This window comes from Phycodurus eques, chromosome 3, assembly GCF_024500275.1.
Source record: "Phycodurus eques isolate BA_2022a chromosome 3, UOR_Pequ_1.1, whole genome shotgun sequence".
Classification (NCBI taxonomy): domain Eukaryota; kingdom Metazoa; phylum Chordata; class Actinopteri; order Syngnathiformes; family Syngnathidae; genus Phycodurus; species Phycodurus eques.
In genome coordinates, this window is record NC_084527.1 from 4,386,642 (window position 1) to 4,405,983 (window position 19,342).

The 19,342-nt window shown below is 42.3% G+C and overlaps 4 protein-coding genes across 21 annotated transcripts in view; 2 read left to right on the forward strand and 2 right to left on the reverse strand.

The window, feature by feature from the left end:
* Positions 1-3,118, forward strand: part of ank1a (ankyrin 1, erythrocytic a) — a 70,926-nt gene extending 67,808 nt beyond the window's left edge. For all 17 annotated transcript variants that reach the window (XM_061671552.1, XM_061671566.1, XM_061671557.1 and 14 more), the window contains one exon: positions 247-3,118. Coding sequence is in view for 1 of the 17 variants with exons in the window: in XM_061671543.1 (XP_061527527.1) it covers positions 247-300 (54 nt within the window). In the remaining 16 variants the exon portion in view is untranslated. The remainder of the gene's footprint in view (positions 1-246) is intronic.
* A 534-nt stretch (positions 3,119-3,652) lies between these two features.
* Positions 3,653-8,426, forward strand: eif4ebp1 (eukaryotic translation initiation factor 4E binding protein 1). Its single transcript, XM_061673294.1, has 3 exons — positions 3,653-4,072; positions 6,071-6,259; positions 7,920-8,426. The coding sequence occupies exons 1-3, from the start codon at positions 3,934-3,936 to the stop codon at positions 7,949-7,951; spliced, it is 360 nt and encodes a 119-aa protein (XP_061529278.1). The 5' UTR covers positions 3,653-3,933; the 3' UTR covers positions 7,952-8,426.
* A 3,508-nt stretch (positions 8,427-11,934) lies between these two features.
* On the reverse strand, positions 11,935-14,496 carry spaw (southpaw). The gene is made up of 3 exons (XM_061671103.1): positions 14,118-14,496; positions 12,176-12,963; positions 11,935-12,087 (listed from the first exon to the last, which is right to left on the reverse strand). The coding sequence occupies exons 1-3, from the start codon at positions 14,494-14,496 to the stop codon at positions 11,935-11,937; spliced, it is 1,320 nt and encodes a 439-aa protein (XP_061527087.1).
* Positions 14,497-14,731: 235 nt separating this feature from the next.
* On the reverse strand, positions 14,732-19,329 carry dguok (deoxyguanosine kinase). Of its 2 annotated transcripts, XM_061673295.1 has the most exons (7): positions 18,894-19,329; positions 18,700-18,809; positions 17,984-18,177; positions 16,907-17,054; positions 16,707-16,822; positions 15,554-15,653; positions 14,732-15,434 (listed from the first exon to the last, which is right to left on the reverse strand). In XM_061673295.1, exons 1-7 carry the CDS (start codon positions 19,114-19,116, stop codon positions 15,408-15,410), a joined length of 918 nt encoding a protein of 305 aa, XP_061529279.1. In that variant the 5' UTR covers positions 19,117-19,329; the 3' UTR covers positions 14,732-15,407. The 2 variants fall into 2 exon arrangements, with proteins under 2 accessions (XP_061529279.1, XP_061529280.1); XM_061673296.1 differs by lacking the exon at positions 18,700-18,809 and having other exon boundaries at positions 18,894-19,018.
* Positions 19,330-19,342: the final 13 nt, after the last annotated feature.

The following is a 19,342-nucleotide window of genomic DNA, read 5'->3' on the forward strand; positions in this document are numbered from 1 at the left end:
ATTTTGAGTTACAAATGTGGTCACAGAGCACACTAAGCTCATAGCTCAAGGCACTGTTGTATGGTGTAAACCTATCCGCCGTGAATAGCGTTGGTTCATATTGTTGACCCTAAAGGTTCACTTTGATGCTCAGCTACCGTAGCCTGCATGCCAAATAGCCATTGGTACGGTCAATAGTGTTTTATTGATGTGGTTCGCTGGAGAATGGTGATTGTTCTAAATGAGCATGTGTTCCTTTCTCCTCAGAGTTCTCTGCAGGAGTCCAGCCCATCCCCAAAAACCTCCTACATGGACACATGACCGGCAGCAGCGGACACAAATGGAAGAACACTCGCAAACAAACGAAAACAAAATGAATGGCACCAGGGCACTGCTGGCGCGCATATGGGAAGGATAATTGTAGTTTTTAACAACCTTTGTTTTTTATGAAAAATAAAACCCAATAAGGACAAATGATCAACTACTAAACTAGAAGCATGATTTCCTATAAAAAGAGACAAAAAAAAAGTAGCACCCAAAACATGGTTCCTGTTGTCTATGTCAGCATGAGCGACTGCCACCGCATGGCCTGTCTTTAACTCGAAGTACCGAAGGTTGGTGTGGGGGGGGGAATTCGGCTGTGTGGATACAGGCACGCAATGTGGGCTTTGTGTGATCCATTTGGGAAACATTTTCTAAAACCAGGATACTTTGTTCCGCAAAATTGGAGCAAAAACAGCTACGGTAGCGTTCCATGTGGAGGCGACCTATGACCTCTCCTCCAGCAAAAAGCATCACTACAAATTGGAACCTGACAGTACTACAACCATCACCTGAGCATTTATGTGTCTTGTACATATTATGGTATGCACTAAACTGCAGTGTTCCATTGTTGTTAAGATCCTACTGATGCTGCTATGGTATTTGTCTGTCTTCTTCCGTTCAATTTGAACTTATACTATATTATTATATATATATTTGTGTGGACAGCAACATACAAATGTGACCTAACCTTTCCCATGCTCTCCATGTGCACCCCCAAGCCTCTAATTTGCCATGTAGAGCGTTAGACATGTTGTCAGTCACGTGTTTGGTGTGTTTGGACGTGAAGGAGGGTGCACACGGGTGCGACCTTCCCGCAATAAGACATCGTCGGTGGCAGGTAACTTGAGGAAGTTAAGTCCCATTTTTCTTGTCCTCGTGAGGTTTGTGTTCATCAGTATGAGCCAGAATGCAACTTGTGCTTCCCTTTATGACCTGAAACAATGTAGCAGTCCTGCCCCCGACCCCCCCCCCCCCCCACACACACACACACACACACACCGCCCACCACCACCACCACCACCACCACCCCAAGCCCCCTAATAGCCTCCAATGTCACCCCCATCCATGAAGCTAATCGTATGTCACCTGTGTTGGCAAGGGTCGTGGTTGTGTTGAGCTCTCGTGTTTGTCTCCTTGGCCACCCGTGGACGTGTAGCAGAGTCGGCCAGCGATCACTGTGAAGAGAGACCCACCCGCGACTGTGAGCCCGCCCTCGCTCGCTCGAGCGTGTTTAGTTGTTGTCGTGTCTGGTGCTGAGAGGAAGCAATAAGTGCGCTAATAAAAGGGCATGGAGAGAGGATTCCGGGGGTCACGGTTGGGCCTTCGGTTGGGTTAGTCGCAGCTTTACTCCATTCAGAAATGATGTCAGTACATTAGAATTGCACATGTGATCACTTTGCCTCTTTCAAAACTATGTTCAAGGTCATTTAAAGAGGCTGTTTATTTTATATTACTGTTATAGTTGGGGGGAAAGTGCTCACTGTTTATTTTGTTAGTCACCGTAAAAGATAGACCCCAAGTTTAAAGATTGACTTACCTCGGTAAATGTGCAATCTCTTATCATTTGACAACTTGCAATCCTTTTCTTTATTTTTTTTTAAATCTGGTTCTTTTTACTACCAAATACTCATCTCACAAAAAGTTGCAATAAACATGGATCTATTACTCTATGTGTTTGTTTTTTTAGCAGCCACAGATGAATGTAAATTATTGGAAATGCTGTAATCGGTATGTGTTAATGTTAATGTTACACTATACTATAGTCGATGAAGGTATATTGTACACTCTGTATTTGCTGTTGATCATCACCCTCATTGCAAACATAATTGGAATGAAGCCAAAAACGTCTTTTTTGTTGTTGTTGCTGTGGTTTGTTTTTTCACATCAAAGCATCCCTCCATATTATATTTTCTATTTGATGCGTTTCAATACATCAATGAGCCCAAGAAAAAGTGTAATGCTGTACTCCTCCTTATGTTCTGCTCATAAGGGCTTTGGGATTTTGAAGCAGGGGCTGCTACTGATGTCAGGGTTGGGTGGTGGTTGGGGATCTATTAAAAAGACAATAGATGGTGCAACAGAGTATCTTGCTGGCTCCAATATTGTTAGACGATGAAAAGTATTTTCCCTCAACGCAGTCCACCCCAATCCACTCCCCCACGCCTTACCCAATACTGTACGATATATTCTTTCAAAGGCTTCCACATGGTGACGCGTTGAATGTGGAGGATTGTTTTTATGTGCACGCAGCGGGATGCTTTATTACTGATCAAGAGACGACTGAAGTGACGCCATGCACCGATTCATGCAAAAATATTTCCATTGCAAAAATTAGGGAAGACATGTACTGTATATTCCTTTTAGAATGGATGGATATTAACGCAATAGCATATTACTCAATACTAAGGAATGCAAATGCACACATGCACAGAATTTTTTTTTAACATAAAAGGATATATATAAAATGAATATATGTGAGAATATATATATATTTACTTAGAATGCTATGCACCCTTACGTGTCAACTGGGATTCTAGTTATGTTATGGATGTACTTTTAGCATCAAACCTACAGATGTAGCTACAAAGAGACTGTTGACTTCTGGGTAATGCCTACACCTGAGGATGAATAAGGGTCTGGCGGGTATTTGAACTTGTTTTGTTTGCATTTTTTTATTATTTTTATGGGGACTTGAACATGAATTTTAAGTCGACATGTACAAAAAAAAAATTATCTTTCAATCCAATCAAATCCAAGAACATCTGTTGACAACCTACTCTGTACACCAGCTCAACATTTACAAAATTAATAAAGAAATGCAATGTGTTTGCGTGCTTTCTTTCTGATGAGACACATACATTAAATATGTAAAAATGTAACAATCACTCGTAATAATGTAGTTTTCTGCAGTTCTACACTAAAAAAAAGACAATCGATGCATTTTCAGTTATGGATATGAGAGTGTTCTAGTGGTGTGTGTGCGTGATTTTCAGTGGACAAATATGCAGTTACATGTGACAGCACTACACTAATGAGTGTGTGTGTGTGTGTGTGTATTTCACTAGTGGATGTGAACAACAACAAAATTCAGTTGTGCATGTGAGTGAAAAAAAATGTGTTGTGTGTGACAGCATTTCAGTGTTTGCATGAGAGCATTTCAGTACTAGTGTGTATGTATATATGAGAGAGGTACTCACTCATTGGAATGAATGCTGTCCCTGGAGGCTGCTTGGTTTCCAGCCCAGTGCAGTACACGCTGATGTCCACTTGGGGGCGGCGTACACTCGCCGTGTCCTCTACTGGTGGAAGTTCCGAAGCCTGTCTGGTGTCTCCTCCTCATGGTTTGCTTTTTTTTTTTTTTTTTTTTTTTTTTAAACAAAGAACCTGAACACCCGTGCATGTGTGGGTGCCTGCTGAAATGTGACATTTTCTTCATACCCAGAGCAAATTTTTGCACTTAAGGATAGCAGGTATTTATTTGAAAACTCGTCGCATACGGCGTGGTGGTGGTGGAAGCCCAATTGTCCTGGTGCACTTGAGCTAAAGCAGATTTTTATTTTTATTTTTTTGAGTTGAGTTTAGTTAGCTCTATCACCCCCCCGTTGTTTTCAAACGTGTTATTTGGAGAACATGTCCACCACCGACTGCCAAACGAGCAACGCTACGGCCATCCCGTCGAGCAGGACGGTGGCCATCCACGACGCCGAGCACATGCCCCAAGATTACTCCACCACTCCCGGGGGCACCTTCTTCAGCACCACGCCCGGTGGTAAGTACATGTATTATTCACCAGCACCTCGGTCATTTGTGGGACATTTGTGTCATGTTACAGAATGAATGCGGCGTGTTTTACTGCGCCTCCTGTCGCAAGCTAGGCTAATGAATGCTAAGATGCTAAGCTTGTCGAGAGCGACGTTTTGGTTTAAAAAAAAAAAAAAAAAAGCCCAATTAAGTCCTCTTCTGCTCGTACACTCTCCAAGTTGAAAGAGCAGCAGTCCAAGAACAAAGACAATCGGACGGCACTAGTAACAAAAATCAGTAAGTTTTTAGTACTGCATGCAAGCAATGTGAAAATTATACTGTGGTGGGTTAGTTAGTTAGTTGGTTAGTGGGTGGGACGTTACTTCCGCTCATTGAGTTATCCTTAGGAATGCTCATCGAGTGTCTTCAGTAAAATAATGATCAATTGGTCATTATTGCACGTCTTTTTTTTTTTTTATTTGGAAAATTCTTGATATCTGAACAAACATTATCGACTTCCCAACAAACATTTCCCTGTTTCTTGGTTGTATTTAACTCACTCCAAGAATTTTAAATCTTAGCCTTGAAGAAACTTGATAGATCATTTTGTAAAGGTTATTTAGTTTTTGTTTGTTTTTATTTGTTCAATCCATTTTCCTACACCGCTATCCTCATTAGGGTCACGACTCGAGTGACCTTTTCCAGCCGACTTTTGGCGAGAGGCGAGGTACACCATGGACTGGTCACAAGCCTACTGAAATATTTTAAAGTTTTCAATGAAGCTATCAAGCGTGTTTGCAAACGCCACACTGAAAGGCCGGAGCAGGTATTCGAACCCTGACCCTCAAAACTGTAAGGCGCTAACCGCTAGTCTACAGTGCTGCCTCTTTCTTTATCTATCAAATCAATTTAACATTAAATTGATGCGTGTTACACTGACATCACAACTTTAGAGACTTCCAAGGGCGTTTGACTCCCAAGTCTCCAGTGTCGATATTAACATACAGTCCTGTATAGAGATGTTATCAATATATAGCGTACCTGATACAGCTGCAAAAAGTGTATGTTGTGGTTTCACAATATCACATCAAGCGAGTTGGTTCGCCACAAAATCTGCTGTCCGATCTCTACGAGCAGTCACAGGAGCCCTCGCATCGCCTTGATCATTCGTTCAGTCTCCTCCCATCAGTCAGAAAAATGTTTCGGAAAAAAAATGATTCATTCCAACTTCAATCACAGCACTCAACAGTAGAGCAATTTCAAATTCAGTAAACCGAAAATGAAAAAAAAAAAAAAATGAAATGCTGGTCGTTTTATTTGAAGTATAAATGTGTGTGGTTTATTTTTCCTTTAATTTGGTGAAATTTTGGAGTTTTTTTGTATTTTATTTGAGGTCAAATTTAATGTGAGCCTTGTCAAATACATTTTTTTTCACCCGCCGGTGTCAGATGAATAAAGTTTCTATCATGTTTCTATTTATTTATTTCATTCTTTAAATATGTGTAAAGATTTAAGATGTCAAATGAATTTGTATTCATCAGTGTCATTGCTAGCCTTTTATTTATAGATCAGATAGAATGTGTAATATTTTCTGATGTAAAAAATAAGTTTTGAAAAATGTTTTAAAAAAATGCTCCTCAGCTCCATTTTGTTACTTTTTTTGCTTTGCGCTCCCTTCAGCCACGATGTGTTTTTGTAGATGAAAACAGGTTTTGTGAGTCACTTTTTGGTGTCGTGACACACTTAATCGACTTGGGTGCAGGCAGCGCGGGTTGAGCTCCCACTCAGCGACGGTGCGATCGTGGGAGTGCGAACCCTTGTCTGTTTTTGCCGTTTGATTGACTGGCAAGCAGTCCAGGCTGCAGTCTGCCATTCGTCAGCTGGGATGGATTCCAGTGAACGGGAAAAAGCGGAATAGAAGATGGATGGATGAAAACAGACCTTATGTTTCCGGAGCATGCATTAAAAAGTGCTTTCTTTTTTAATTCATAGTTTTTAATTGCATGTTTGTCTTTCCGCACTTAAGGTACCAGGATTATCTATGACCGAAAATTCCTGCTGGGGTGTCGCACCTCTCCTCTGGCCAAGACCCCTCCACAAGGTCTTCCAGACATTCCTGGTGTGACAAGTCCTCCCTCCGCAGGAGCCAACGAGAAGAAGGCCAGCGATGGCGAGTTACTGAACAGCAGCGGAGTGGCGGCTTGCAACACTACTGGTAGGTTCGAGACAACGGCCAGCTGCGATTTAACAGAACCTTCGTACGAGCAAACCAAACATTCAAAGATACTTACTGTATAGTTTGTTGAATGCACATTTTCATAAGTCAGTCAAGGAAAAACGATACTTGGAAACAGCGGAACCCGTGAGGTTGAACATGCACGTTGCTATCGTAAAATATGAAGTCACGGGTGTCAAACTCGAGGCCTGGGGGCCAGATCCGGCCCGCCGCATCATTTTTGTGGCCCGTGAAAGCAAATCAGGTGGGTGTGTCAACTTCCATGTTTCTTGTTCAAATCTGTTCCAAAATTTCAAACTGTCATATGTAATAAATAATCATGTTGAGATATTGCAAGCATTTTTTGGGGGGGTTACAAACCCCTTTTTACTGTTACTTGAACCATAGTAAAACAAACCATGATCCTTAACTTCTGATTGCAACTGTCAATTTGTTGTGTAGACTTAATATGATGAGGCTATTTAAGATTTATGTAGTTTCACAGTCATAACGGGCCTCGGAGGGAAACCCTAACTACAATGTAGCCCATGACAAAAATGACTTTGACACCTCTGTCTTATGTGCACAGATAATGTTTGAATTGACATTCTTAAGTGTTAAAAAATAGGATAGTTGGTCCTCGGTTTACGACATTTCGAGGTTACAAACGGCATGCAAGAAACTAGTTTTTGTGATGCGGTGTAAGCAGGCTGGCAAGCTCAATCGCTGGCATACTTTTTCATGAGATAGTTTTGTATTTATGCACTAAAAAGTGCTTTTAATCCAAATATGTACTGTAAATAGGATTGCTACTGTGTTAACACAGTTGAGTATAAAAAGATTAGACCACCCATGTTTCTTTAATTTCTTATTCATATTCATGCCTGTTACTACTAAAGGTATTATTTATCTGGAGAATACAATGAACTTGACAAAAAAGCAGCTGCTACATAAGACTTGACGTCCGATTTGACATGCTTAAGCTTAATTGTATTTATTCCCAGTCATTTTTGTTATTGTGAAGAAAAACACGGAGAATGGCAAGATCTTAAATTAAACTCTTATGAGCTCGTTTTGTTGTCATCGTTATATTTGTCCAAACAGATGTCCCTTAAGTTGTACCAGGTGTTAAAATTGAACAAGAAACTGAAGAACCAAAGTGGTCTAATAATTATTTTTTTTTTTCATGACTGTTGGTCAGTTTGGACTGTATTTATACTTGTATAAATCTGGGTTATGTAGCTGCGGCAAGAACAAAACCCATCTTAAATCGAGAACCGCTGTATAGCCATAATAAACAACTGTTAACATGAAAATGTAAAAAAAAAAAAAAAAAGCTGACAAAATGTGGTGATGCTGCATTCTTACTGTTTTGGATGTGAGCCTGTCACTTGTTGTTCCTTCCAGTGTGCTTTCTCTTTGTGTTCTTCTTTCCTTAACACTCCTGGTTGAAGCTGATCCATATTTTGAAATCCCTTTTGCAAAAATAGCTAAATCGCGCACACGCACGATAAAAACGTGCAGAGGTTGTCCTTCGATGCTTGCGTGATGACGGCAAACGTTTAACACACACATTCAACATTTTAGCAGTGTAATTTAATGACATTCTTTCCTGGTCATGCAGAAATACAAACAATATGTTTGTTTGTGTGTTTTTAAGGTGATGATGCACAGTTTGAAATGGACATCTGAGTGGCCTGTCGTGTGAAGCATACCAACAAGATGCTGTGAAAAGAGGCTCAGGGCAACCATCTTTGTCCAAACGGCTGTGCCACGAAGGAGTCAACTTTTCAGTCTCATTATTTTTCTTTTGCTCTTCTTTTTTTCTTTATTTTTTTTGCACCCAGAACAAATTTGTGATTGAAACCATACCTACCTTAAGGCTCAAAACAAGTGTGCCTTCCTCTAATAGCTTCAAGTTGAAAATGTACACTTACCAACAAGCCTGTTGGCCTATTGTAAGCTATGAGACAATCAGAATTAAAGGGACCATTTCCTTTATAATTTTTCCCCACAATATGCAATTATTTCCAGATGCTGCCTTGAAATGTCCAAGTTACTGTCGTTGGGACTTAAAAACAAGTTCATTTCCCAAAGAGTGCCATTTTGAATCTGATCTGTCAGTGTTTGAGAGTGACAACATTAAAGAAATTACAATTGAATTCAACGCTCATGTGTGCGTTGTGCATCTGTGTGTGCTTGTGGTTTTCCCGTCATCTGCTTTGTTGATGTTTCTTCCACTTCAATTGGTCCCGATGCACATTCAGTGGAGTAACAAATATACAATTCCAATGAAGTTGGGACGTTGTGTTAAACATCAATAAAAACAGAATACAATGATTTGCAAATCATGTTCAACCTATATTTAATTGAATACACTACGAGATGAGATATTTGATGTTCAAACTGATGAGTGTTATTGTTTTGAGCAAATAATCATTAACTTAGAATTTTATGGCTGCAACATGTTCCAAAAAAGCTGGGACAGGTGACAAAAAAAGAGTGAGAAAGTTGAGGAATGCTCATCAAACACCTGTTTGGAACATCCCACAGGTGAACAGGCTAATTGGGAATAGGTGGGTGCCGTGATTGGGTATAAAAGGAGCTTCCCTGAATTGTCATTCGCAAGCAAAGATGGGGCGAGGTTCACCTCTTTGTGAACAAGTGCGTGAAAAGATAGTCAAAACAGTTTATGGACAATGTTCATCAACGTACAATTGCAAGGCATTTAGGGATTTCATCATCTACGGTGCATAATATCATCAAAAGGTTCAGAGAATCTGGAGAAATCACTGCATGGAAGTGGCAAGGCCGAAAACCAACCTTGAATGCCCGTGACCTTCGATCCCTCAGGCGGCACTGCATCAAAAAACGACAACACTTCAGAAAACCAATGTCAGTAAATACAGTTCGGCGCTACATCCGTAAGTGCAACTTGAAACTCTACTATGCAAAGCAAAAGCCATTTATCAACAACACCCAGAAACCCCGCCGACTTCTCTGGGCCCGAGCTCATCTAAGATGGACTGATGAAAAGTGTTCTGTGGTCCGACGAGTCCACATTTCAAATTGTTTTTGGAAATTGGGGACGTCGTGTTCTCTGGGCCAAAGAGGAAAAGAACCATCCGGACTGTTATGGACGCAAAGTTCAAAAGCCAGCATCTGTGACGGTATGGGGCTGTTAGTACCAATGACATGGGTAACTTACACATCTGTGAAGGCACCATTAATGCTGAAAGGTACATACAGGTTTTGGAGAAACATATGCTGCCATCCAAGCGACGTCTTTTTCCTGGACGCCCCTGCTTATTTCAGCAAGACAATGCCAAACCACATTCTGCACGTGTTACAACAGCGTGGCTTCGTAGTAAAAGAGTGCGGGTACAAGACTGGCCAGCCTGCAGTCCAGACCTGTCTCCCATTGAAAATGTGTGGCGCATTATGAAGCGTAAAATACGACAACGGAGACCCCGGACTGTTGAACAGCTGAAGCTGTACATCAAGCAAGAATGGGAAAGAATTACACCTACAAAGCTTCAACAATTAGTGTCCTTAGTTCCCAAACGTTTATTGAATGTTGTGAAAAGAAAAAGTGACGTAAAACAGCGGTAAACATGAGCCTGTCCCAGCTTTTTTGGAATGTGTTACAGCCATAAAATTCTAAGTTAATGAGTATTTGCTAAAAACAATGTTTATCAATTTGAACATTAAATATCTTGTCTTTGTAGTGTATTCAATTAAAGAGGTTGAACATGATTTGCAAATCATTGTATTCTGTTTTAATTTATGTTTAACACAACGTCCCAACATTTCCAACTTCATTGGAATTAGGGTTGTACATTTGCTTACTTAAATGAGATTATTCAGTGCTAACTCAGTTTGTCTCTTTTTTCCTCACTGTGTGGAGAAGTGTTTTTTTTTTTAACTTGAGCTGTGTTTCGGAGACTGCGAGGTCTCCTGCACACAAGTCATATCAGCAGAATTCCTCTAAGAGCTTGCCACCAGCTGATAAGCTCAGTCAGCAGCCTGCGAGGAAAAGAAGGGTCAATATGCAAGTCGGCAACTCCTACGACTGACATGGACTCCACATTCTTTCTAGACTCACTCAGAATATTATATGCAATACACAGCGAGCCGGTCTGGCTTTACCTGCTCAGAGATCCCGATCCATATCTTCATCCTCCGGTGAATTGTACGTTGGGCTCACGTCGTCATCCTCGGTTATTAGTAGGCCTCTCTGGCCTCTTTTGTTGATTGTGATCACACATGGTGGCTGCAATGGATCAATGAGGGAAGGAAAAAAAGCAGTAGCACTTGTGTATTTTGTGGGGGGGGGGGGGGTTCAGGAAGCAGAGGTGACAACGCGAGGGTCGAGGCCAAACAAACAGAGGGCAACGGGCCAATGCGGGGCGAGTGCGAGCGTCTGGAGGCTACTGTGGAGGAAGGACAGGCCGGACTGGAAGTGATCACGTCAAACTGTCCAATCCGCACCTGACGGCCAGCGGGACAAGCAGACAGACGGACTTCTGGTTTAGCTGACTCATCATCATGCTCACCCTGTCTTGAAAAAAACCCTACTTTGAAACCATATCCCTTTTTGATACCCTAATTTGAAACCCTAAAACTGTTTTGAAAACCTGATTTGAAACCGTAACCCTGTTTTGAAGCCCTAATTTGAAACCCTGACCCTGTTTTGAAACCTTAATTTGAAACTCTAACCCAGTTTTGAAGCCCTAATTTGAAACTCTAATCCTGTTTTGAAACCCTACTTTGAAATCGTAAGCCTGTTTTGAAACCCTAACTCTGTTCTGAAACCCTAACCCTGTCTTGAAACCATACTTTGGAAAACTTTTGAACCCCTAATTTGAAACCCTAACCCTGTCTTGAAATGCTGTTTTGAAACCCTACCCTGATTTGAAATCCCAACTCTGTATTGAAACCCTACTTTGAAACCCTAACCCTCTTTTGAAACCCTAATTTGAAACCCTAACCCAGTTTTGAAACCCCAAATTTGAAACCCTAACCCAGTTTTGAAACTCTAATTTGAAACCCTAACCCTGTCTTGAAATGCTGATTTGAAACCCTAACCCTGTTTTAAAACCCTAACCTGAAACCCTAATTTGAAGCCTTTACCCTGTCTTGAAACCCTAACCCTGTCTTGAACCCCTACTTTAAAACCCTAACCCTGTTTTGAAAGCTTAATTTGAAACTATAACCCTGTGTCGAAACCCTACTTTGAAACCCTAACCCTGTTAATTCCACATATATTGCATAAATTATTTCTATGTGAGGGTTGACGCCAGCTCTCCAGCTGGCGACGCTGTACTCTGTCAGTCTTCTTTTGTTTTAGAAAATAGAGCTGTCGTTACAGTCACAAATATTTTTCCATGCAATAGTTTCCATTTTCCATACTTTTCTAGACCTAGAAATGTATTAAATCAAATACCATACATTTCCATAATTGTGCAGGAACCCTGTTTAATAAAGCACACCACTCACGTGAAAATATAGGTTTAATACATTTGAGATATTTTATGTACAAAATATACAGTATAATGTATAAATAGATAAACATTTCCATACGAAAGACAGAATCTTGTGTAGCAGCCTATATGGATGATAAATGCCTCATTGTAGCGTGCGCGCGTTGCGACAGAACTCCGCTATCGGGCCGCTCAGTGACAGCCGCACTCTTCAACGATCATGTCCTCGTGATGACGCAGGGTCAAGTCGTCGTTCTCGTAATACAACATGGACAGGGGGCCGAGGCGCGTCGGCACACAGGACGGGCAGCTCACCCGCTCTGGGTGGTGGTACTTCAAAAGGCTCTGCAACAACAACAACAACAAAATGAGAGAAAACATCGTCGGCGTCAGCCGTCCTTGCGATTGTGTTGAACCAATCAAATCGTCTTACTTGCATGTACGCGTGGTTGGTGGGGTTGAAGGAATCGTCCAACGGTGTGGGACACTCCCCCTCGCAGCGATAAGCGTTGAAGCGTTTCGGATGCACAATCCACTCGTCCCAGCCGATGAGGTCGAAGTCCACCCACATGTCCACTTTGCTACAGCGGGGCCCTTGAGCGCCCTCCGGTGCGGCGGTGGGCGCGGGGCCGGCCGGCACCATCGCCCTCTCCATCCTGTTCCTTTTGTGGCGCCGACTTTGGCCCTCGACGCCGCTTCGCTCCATGCCGGCGTACTTGGAGTTTTCCACCGTGTGTATGAGGCTGTACTCTGAGTGAGCCTCCCGAGGGAGGTCGTGTTTAAAGAATATCACCATTATTGCCCGAATAGCGGTCGGACGACTTTGCCTTCCTGGATTCTTGAAGACGACCTTGCTGGGTATCGCCCCATAATGCGCAGAACCGCTCCCGAACTCGGGTTCAGGCTCTCCTGAGGCCTCCTGACCCGACACTCCGTCTCCTTGGTAGAGCCAATACCTCAAAAGAGCGGTCACGTTAAAAAGCTTCCATGAAGACTTGCTGGCTGACGCACTGACGCTGCCCAGGAGAAGACGCTCGTCCTGGCACGACGGGCCCTCCTCGCGCTCGCAGTGTCGGGAGTGATACAAATCCACAACGGCCCGCTTGTGGGAATTCTGGCCCGGCAGCCGGATGCGGAGCTCTGCTCGCTGGACTCTGTCGCTGGCGGAAACGGACGACATGTCAAATGTAACCGTCCGTCTGTCGCCCACTTGATGGAACCCTGGGAAAAAAAAGGAGTCAAGATATCAATGGAGAGCAGAGCATGGCAAGCATTTATTCGACACCCTTGATATCCATCTTAAGGTCCATTTGTGAGGGGCAGTGATGAGCCCAATTTCATTTAACCGACTAATTGAATTGTTCCCCTTGCAAAGCAAGAAATTCAATCACAGATCTCTTATTCTGACGGCCATCCAATAATGAGCTCATTTCCAAAATGGCTGACAGGAGGAGGACATGCTTCAACAAAACATTTTTTAAATAAACCTCTAAATTAAAAACAGTTAAATTTCAACAACAACAATCTATTATTAGTAGGTTCAATTAAATTGGGGTCTTTACTTTTTGACTGCTCCTTGTACTAGTACCCTCCTTGTCCCCACTAGTAGGACAACGACGTTACCAGTGAGGCAAAACTGCACACTCATTAAAAAAACCGCATGCTACTAGTACTACGGGGGACATTTTAAAATTATACTAGTTAACATAGCGCTTAGTAGCAGGCCACTGATAGCATACAGATGTCAAATAGTGCACAATTTTGCTTCAATATTAACATATAGTTGTCCTAGTAGCTTGCAGAAATGTCATACAGTAGTTGAAAGTTTTTTACTAGTAAGACAGTTATTCAACTTGTGCGCCCTAGCCGTTCCACAAGTGCGCTGCAATGTCTTACTAGTGAGGACAAAGAGCGTACTAGTACACTACACGGACCTTAAGCTCTCAACTCCACTCAATTTGGTTTATAAAGCACGTTAAATACAACCACAACTGAAAACAAAAGTGGCGTACACAGATAAGAAATAAGTTGATGAACAAGAATATCGAACAAATTCGAAAACGGCTTTCAATGGCAGAGGCGGGCTTGGTGAGCGGATAAGCGGATTCTTGGACAAATGTCAAAACCCGGAGGTGAAGTGGGAGGCTGAACAGGACAGGATGTGTATTGAACCCCCCTGTGCAAGGCCGTCTGAGGGCTAATATACACACCCTCACACATAAAACGGACAAAGCCTTTAAAGTGGAATAAGCATTTTGACACTTTGCTGGGCTGTAAAAAAGGGAAGGGTCAGATCATAGATAACAGCAGTCAGAGATCTGCAGGAGAAACTAGGAGCAAATACAATAAGATTTCTGCTGTCACAGTTGACTCACCTTTCGCCACAAGACTGAGGATAGAGTCGGATTCTCGCGCGGGCCGACTGCCACCGGAGTCGACGTCGGCCGCCCTGAACGAGCGATACAGTTGCATCATGTACGGAGGGAACCGGCCGCGAGGGCGAAGGGAAACATTCGCCAGCGCTGCGCTGCTCGCGTGAGACTCGGGCCTCTGCGTAGACACGACCAGGGCAAAACAGGACAAAAAAAGCACGTAGAAAACCATTTTACAGTGACACTGCAAGAGGTTAAGGTCTTCTTCCTTCCTTCCTTTCCTCAGCTGGTCTAAGGGTGAAGTGATGTGCGGACAGAACAGCAGACAGGCCCCTTTATAGCAGACAGCTGCCCTTTGATGACCCCTGACCACACCAGGCATCCCAATGAGCCCTCTGATCACCAGAACACATCAGAGACCACAAGCACAAAACAAAAAAAACAAAAAACACCATTTAGCCAAGGTCATTGTCCCGTCACACAGCCCTGAGCTTTTATATTCATTCAAAAGTGTTAATCCTCTGGACATGCAGGAATCAGCTAACAACTAACACCTACGATGCTGTGCAGCCATTAACACCTCAACGCTAAGTGAAAGCAACAGAAGACCACCAAGGTGAAAACAAGAGAAAACTTTATTAACAGATAAACATCCAGGAATGTATTAAAAACACACAAAATGTAATGCAACAGATATTTCAAATTACCATCACAAGTGGGGGTGATGATAATCTGCATCTAAGTGTAATATTGTGTGATGCATATGTATAATGAGAGCCAAAATATGTCTTTATAAAAATAATAATGCTGTTTTGACACTATCTGTGCTGTTTGAAACACAGTGTGGTCGTCAACCATGCATTTGTAGTTGCAGTTTATACTGTGCAATTGCGTATTTCTAATAGCTTTGGGTCCTCGCGTATTGCAATAAGACTAATGAGTGAGGATAAGCGGAACGGAAGATGAATGAATGAATGAATAATTAATACCTATAACAGTATTAATCAAAAGTGGGCATTACCTTTGTAAAGGCATAATTTAGATGCAGCTCTTCTATCGGATCTAATTGGAGTTAGTATGTGTGTGTCTCTAATTAAATGTGCAGTGAGTCTAACAGAACAAACTGTTTTGCAAGTAAACATTTAAATAAAAACAGTGCGCTTCAAAGGGTGTGGTCCAACACTAACTACAGCTAGTCGACTATTGACTGATTCTTTCAACTTGTGTCTCTGCCAGGATTCATGTTACATGACAGTTCTGCCGGTGTCATCACACGTGCGGACGACTCTCTCCTCATAATGCCTTGAAGAAATCTTTCACCTGTGGAAGGATGGCAAAAACATTAAACGGTTTATTTGGTGCAAACGACGCACAATGTGATTCCAATGTGAAAGAGGGCCCTCTCGTGGCGAACGTTTGCACAGCAGCAGCCCTCCCACCTGTCGGATGAAGTTCTCCTGTGCTGTTGGGTCACTCTGAAACTCCACACTGGCATCCAGCTCCAACACGGGAATGTTTTTCAACGACTCAAAATGGATCCTGAGAGAAGAGAGTGGAGACACTTTACACTCTTTGATATTTTTGGACTTTCTTACAACCAACAGCTGATGAGGTCTCATACGAAAATCCTGCCTTCACAAACAAAGTTCACTTTTAGCACTGTCAGAGAAGTTGAAATTTAACCTTTGGTGTTTCTAATGTTTTTCCCCTCTCATGCAAGTACACTGCACCGTACTGTGTAAACCACAACCACAATAACAAACATACTGTTAAAAGTTCTGCCTCTCTGACCATGCCAATCTTCTTAGTTTTTGATACGGCTCTTGGATCGGCTGGTGTCCCTAATGTTTTGGCCTGTGATCGTTTTCACTAAAGTACTAATGATTCCCAACCACTGTGTCGCAGGAAGTTAGTGTTGAAAATGACTGTCTTAGCCTTGACTGCCATGAACAAAAACAAAAATTGAAGATATCCATGTGTTGTTCAATTCCTGCAAGTACATGCGGGGGTGGGAGGGTGGGTGCAGGGAACGGCCACAGATAATTGACGGCCATTATAATTGCATTGAAAGAAAAACAAATCTTGACTAAGTAGCGATACATTACTAATAAGCGTTTTTAGTTTGGTTGGTCTCTTCCACCCCTCACCAAAAAAAAAGAAAGAAAGAAATCTGCAGGGCAAACCGCCAGTATATTGAGGCCCACTGCATTACTTTTGTGTGGCTAAAGAAACAAAACTAAATTTAAAAAAAGAATACTAAATCAACCCAGATTTGACACTTTGTGACAACTACAAGTCAGTATTTTTATCTTTTATATGTTATTATTCTATTAATATTTCACAAATCTTGAGACTTATTGGGCGCATCTGGAACCTTGAGTATCGAATTTCGTGCCATATCATATGTAAATGTGTGTTGGCATGACAATTAAAGCCCTTGAATCATCATTACTTCACTTTTTGTTTGGTGGTGTGTCATGAGATTTTTTTTTTGTTTTTTTTTTAATGTAAAATATGTGCAATAAATCAATAAGGTTTGTAAAACAATGGTGTCCAGTATGCAGGAGTCAGTCAGTTCCGGTTGACACTCACTCAGTGGTTTTCTCCACAAGCCACCTCTCATGCTGCTCGTGTAACTTATGGAGATAGTCCAGCTGCACATTCTCCTCCTCGGGCCTCCCTCGCCGCTGCAGGCGCTCCATACATTTCTGACAAATACACGTTCATCATAAATTAAACAGCGTAAAGAACACAAACCTTATACCTTAAATGACACCAGAGCTTGTGCAGACCTCAGGAGGTGCTTTGAGATAGATGATGCCTTCTAGCGCCACCCGGTGTCCAAACTGTTCCACCAGGAGCGAGTGCCAGTCCTGGTAGACTGCCCACTCTGTCGCGTTGATGCACCCCAGCTCGTACATGTTCAGGGCGAAGATGTATCTGGCAGGAAAAAGCACAGGAATCATATTTAATGGTCAAATTCAGAGCACACGATACGCTTAAACACGTTACGTAAAAATAAGTCAAAAGCCACAACAACTCCAATAAACAAGTCGATGAAAGTACAAATGGAGAGTAGTCGTACTTATTGGGGAATTTTGTAAAATCACAAGTTAGTCAACAAATGTAAAGCATTTCAGGAGGAGATATCGCTTTCTTGCAGCACGCGACCCTTGTGGTTAGCACGTCTGCCTCGTGGTACGCTGGCTTCGTAGTGGTGCGTTAGTGTTAAAATTGTGATCTTAAGTGCAATTTTTATGTGCAATACAGTTTTGATTGTATCATTTAAATAGTTTATTTTACTCTATTTATGCACAGTGCTATTATTCAAACTGCGATATGTTATAGCGGTTCAAGATAATAAACATACTTTTTAGGGAATAAAACTTTTTTTCCTGACTTATGATTAACATTTTCTACATCTACTATGCACCTTTCATCTCTTTTACACCTGTTATAACTGTTTACTGGAACTGCCAGCTGCGAGGAGATAACCCGCTGTGGGAGAGGAGAAGAGGAACTGAGAGCAAGAAGAGCAACAACTGAGCTGGATGAACATTTTCAGCACAAAAATGACAAATACATGACTTTTTCAGCAAATAGCGAAGGATGGATTCCACAGATAAAAATGCAAATGGGTGAATTTGGGAACAGTGAACCGCAAATATGGTGGGTATTACTGTATTTGCAAGTGAAAGACAGAAAATTAGAGCTTGCCAAGTTTGACCGACCATAATTATCACTGTGCACGCAGGATTTTGTATCCATCTCATGCAATTATGTTATTAGGCTACCGTTATGAGACTGCGTGGGTGGAAGCTCACGCTGCGGCCAGCCCGGTTAGCACCGGATCGAGGGGCTCCACTGACCTGTCGCTGTAGACGGAGCGCTCGTAAACCTGCACCGGCGCTCCCCGTGAGGGGAGGCGGCGAGCGGGAGCAGGCTGCAGCTGAGTTTTCAGGCGGCTCATGCAGGAGTACGTCTGGAAGGTGTAGGACCAGCGCTGAGGATCCCGGTACATCATGTCCAGCAGGTTGCTCACCGTCTTCTGGGGAGATGGCCCCTGTGCAGAGGAAGCAGCACAAATGAAATGACTTTGTTTTACAATAGAATTCACAAATTCAAACAAATAATTTACGTTTTTATATTTACCTCCTCCTTACACATTTTTGACTGATTCAAACAGTTCAGACTTCGACATGTTCCACTCATTTGTAGCAGTTGGGAACTGTTTCATATTGTCCAACCTTTCAGACTAAAATTTCCACATTAAGAGATATTTTATTTCCTGCTTCCAAAAATATCTTGATTGATTCAAACCATTCTAACTTCAAAACGTTCAGCTGATTCATCACAAAATTCCTCAATAAACTTCTCGAATGAAAAGCTATTTCATAAGTATTCATTTCCTCTTTCCCCATTTCTCAGCCAATCTACACAATTACAATTTTGAGCCTCACATTTTACATTTCAACAAATTCAAAATAATTCCACAGCATTTCAGTTCAGCATTCACAAGCAGTTCGTACAGAGATGGCACTTTCTAGTTTGTTGTTGTTGTGAGGAAGATGAGGAAGCCACACACATTTGAGGTCCCGCTGTCAATGTTCTGCCATTTGCTGACAGGTTCTGCAACCACTTGCCAGTCCGGACAAGTTGCCTCCAAGAGTCTTGTGAAGGTTGACTTCCCAACAGCTAAAGACGCCAAAAGACACGGGAGGGAATTGTTGCAACTCTTTGGTGTCGCTCACACACAAAATTGTCGAAGACGGATCTTACCGATGTTTCCCTCAACAGAAACTCTCTTCGGTCCATCTTGGCTTGAAGCTGGTGCACTTGACGACATTCTTTTAGCCATGGTACTTCCGTTATGTCTTGCTTGTGTAATTTCTCGGATGAAGTTGTCGCGGGTCTCGCACTGTCGCCACAGCTGCGCGACACCTGCTTGCGGTTTCGATTTGGAAAATCGACTGAAGAGAATGCGCCAGTGCAGGAAAACCATTATGCTAGCAAGCAAGACGACTACTCGTGTCAAGTCCAACTATGGCGTTGTTGTTATCGTGGGCTTGAGGCGGCAAGCGTTCATGCTAGCGACAAGACAGTTTGTCGCCATCGTTTTTTTGTTTTTATGATTGACCCAAACTGAATGTTAAATTAGACTGTAGTAGTAGCTAGACTGTATTTTCGGCATGCTAAAGAGGGAGGCGAATGAATGGCAAAGATAGCCC

What these genes read in the sequence shown, in the direction of transcription:
- eif4ebp1 (XM_061673294.1), top strand. Translation starts at nt 3,934, where the DNA reads ATGTCCACCACCGACTGCCAAACGAGCAACGCTACGGCCATCCCGTCG. An exon ending in CTTCAGCACCACGCCCGGTG is followed by an intron (nt 4,073 to 6,070) that starts GTAAGTACATGT and finishes TCCGCACTTAAG; the next exon opens with GTACCAGGATTATCTATGAC. An exon ending in GGCGGCTTGCAACACTACTG is followed by an intron (nt 6,260 to 7,919) that starts GTAGGTTCGAGA and finishes TGTGTTTTTAAG; the next exon opens with GTGATGATGCACAGTTTGAA.
- spaw (XM_061671103.1), bottom strand. Translation starts at nt 14,496, where the DNA reads ATGCCTGGTGTGGTCAGGGGTCATCAAAGGGCAGCTGTCTGCTATAAA. An exon ending in CCTCAGTCTTGTGGCGAAAG is followed by an intron (nt 12,964 to 14,117) that starts GTGAGTCAACTG and finishes TTTTTTTCCCAG; the next exon opens with GGTTCCATCAAGTGGGCGAC. An exon ending in CCAACCACGCGTACATGCAA is followed by an intron (nt 12,088 to 12,175) that starts GTAAGACGATTT and finishes TTGTTGTTGCAG; the next exon opens with AGCCTTTTGAAGTACCACCA.
- dguok (XM_061673295.1), bottom strand. Translation starts at nt 19,116, where the DNA reads ATGGTTTTCCTGCACTGGCGCATTCTCTTCAGTCGATTTTCCAAATCG. An exon ending in ATCTCAAAGCACCTCCTGAG is followed by an intron (nt 16,823 to 16,906) that starts GTCTGCACAAGC and finishes TGTATTTGTCAG; the next exon opens with AAATGTATGGAGCGCCTGCA. An exon ending in AGGAGAACTTCATCCGACAG is followed by an intron (nt 15,435 to 15,553) that starts GTGGGAGGGCTG and finishes ATCCTTCCACAG; the next exon opens with GTGAAAGATTTCTTCAAGGC.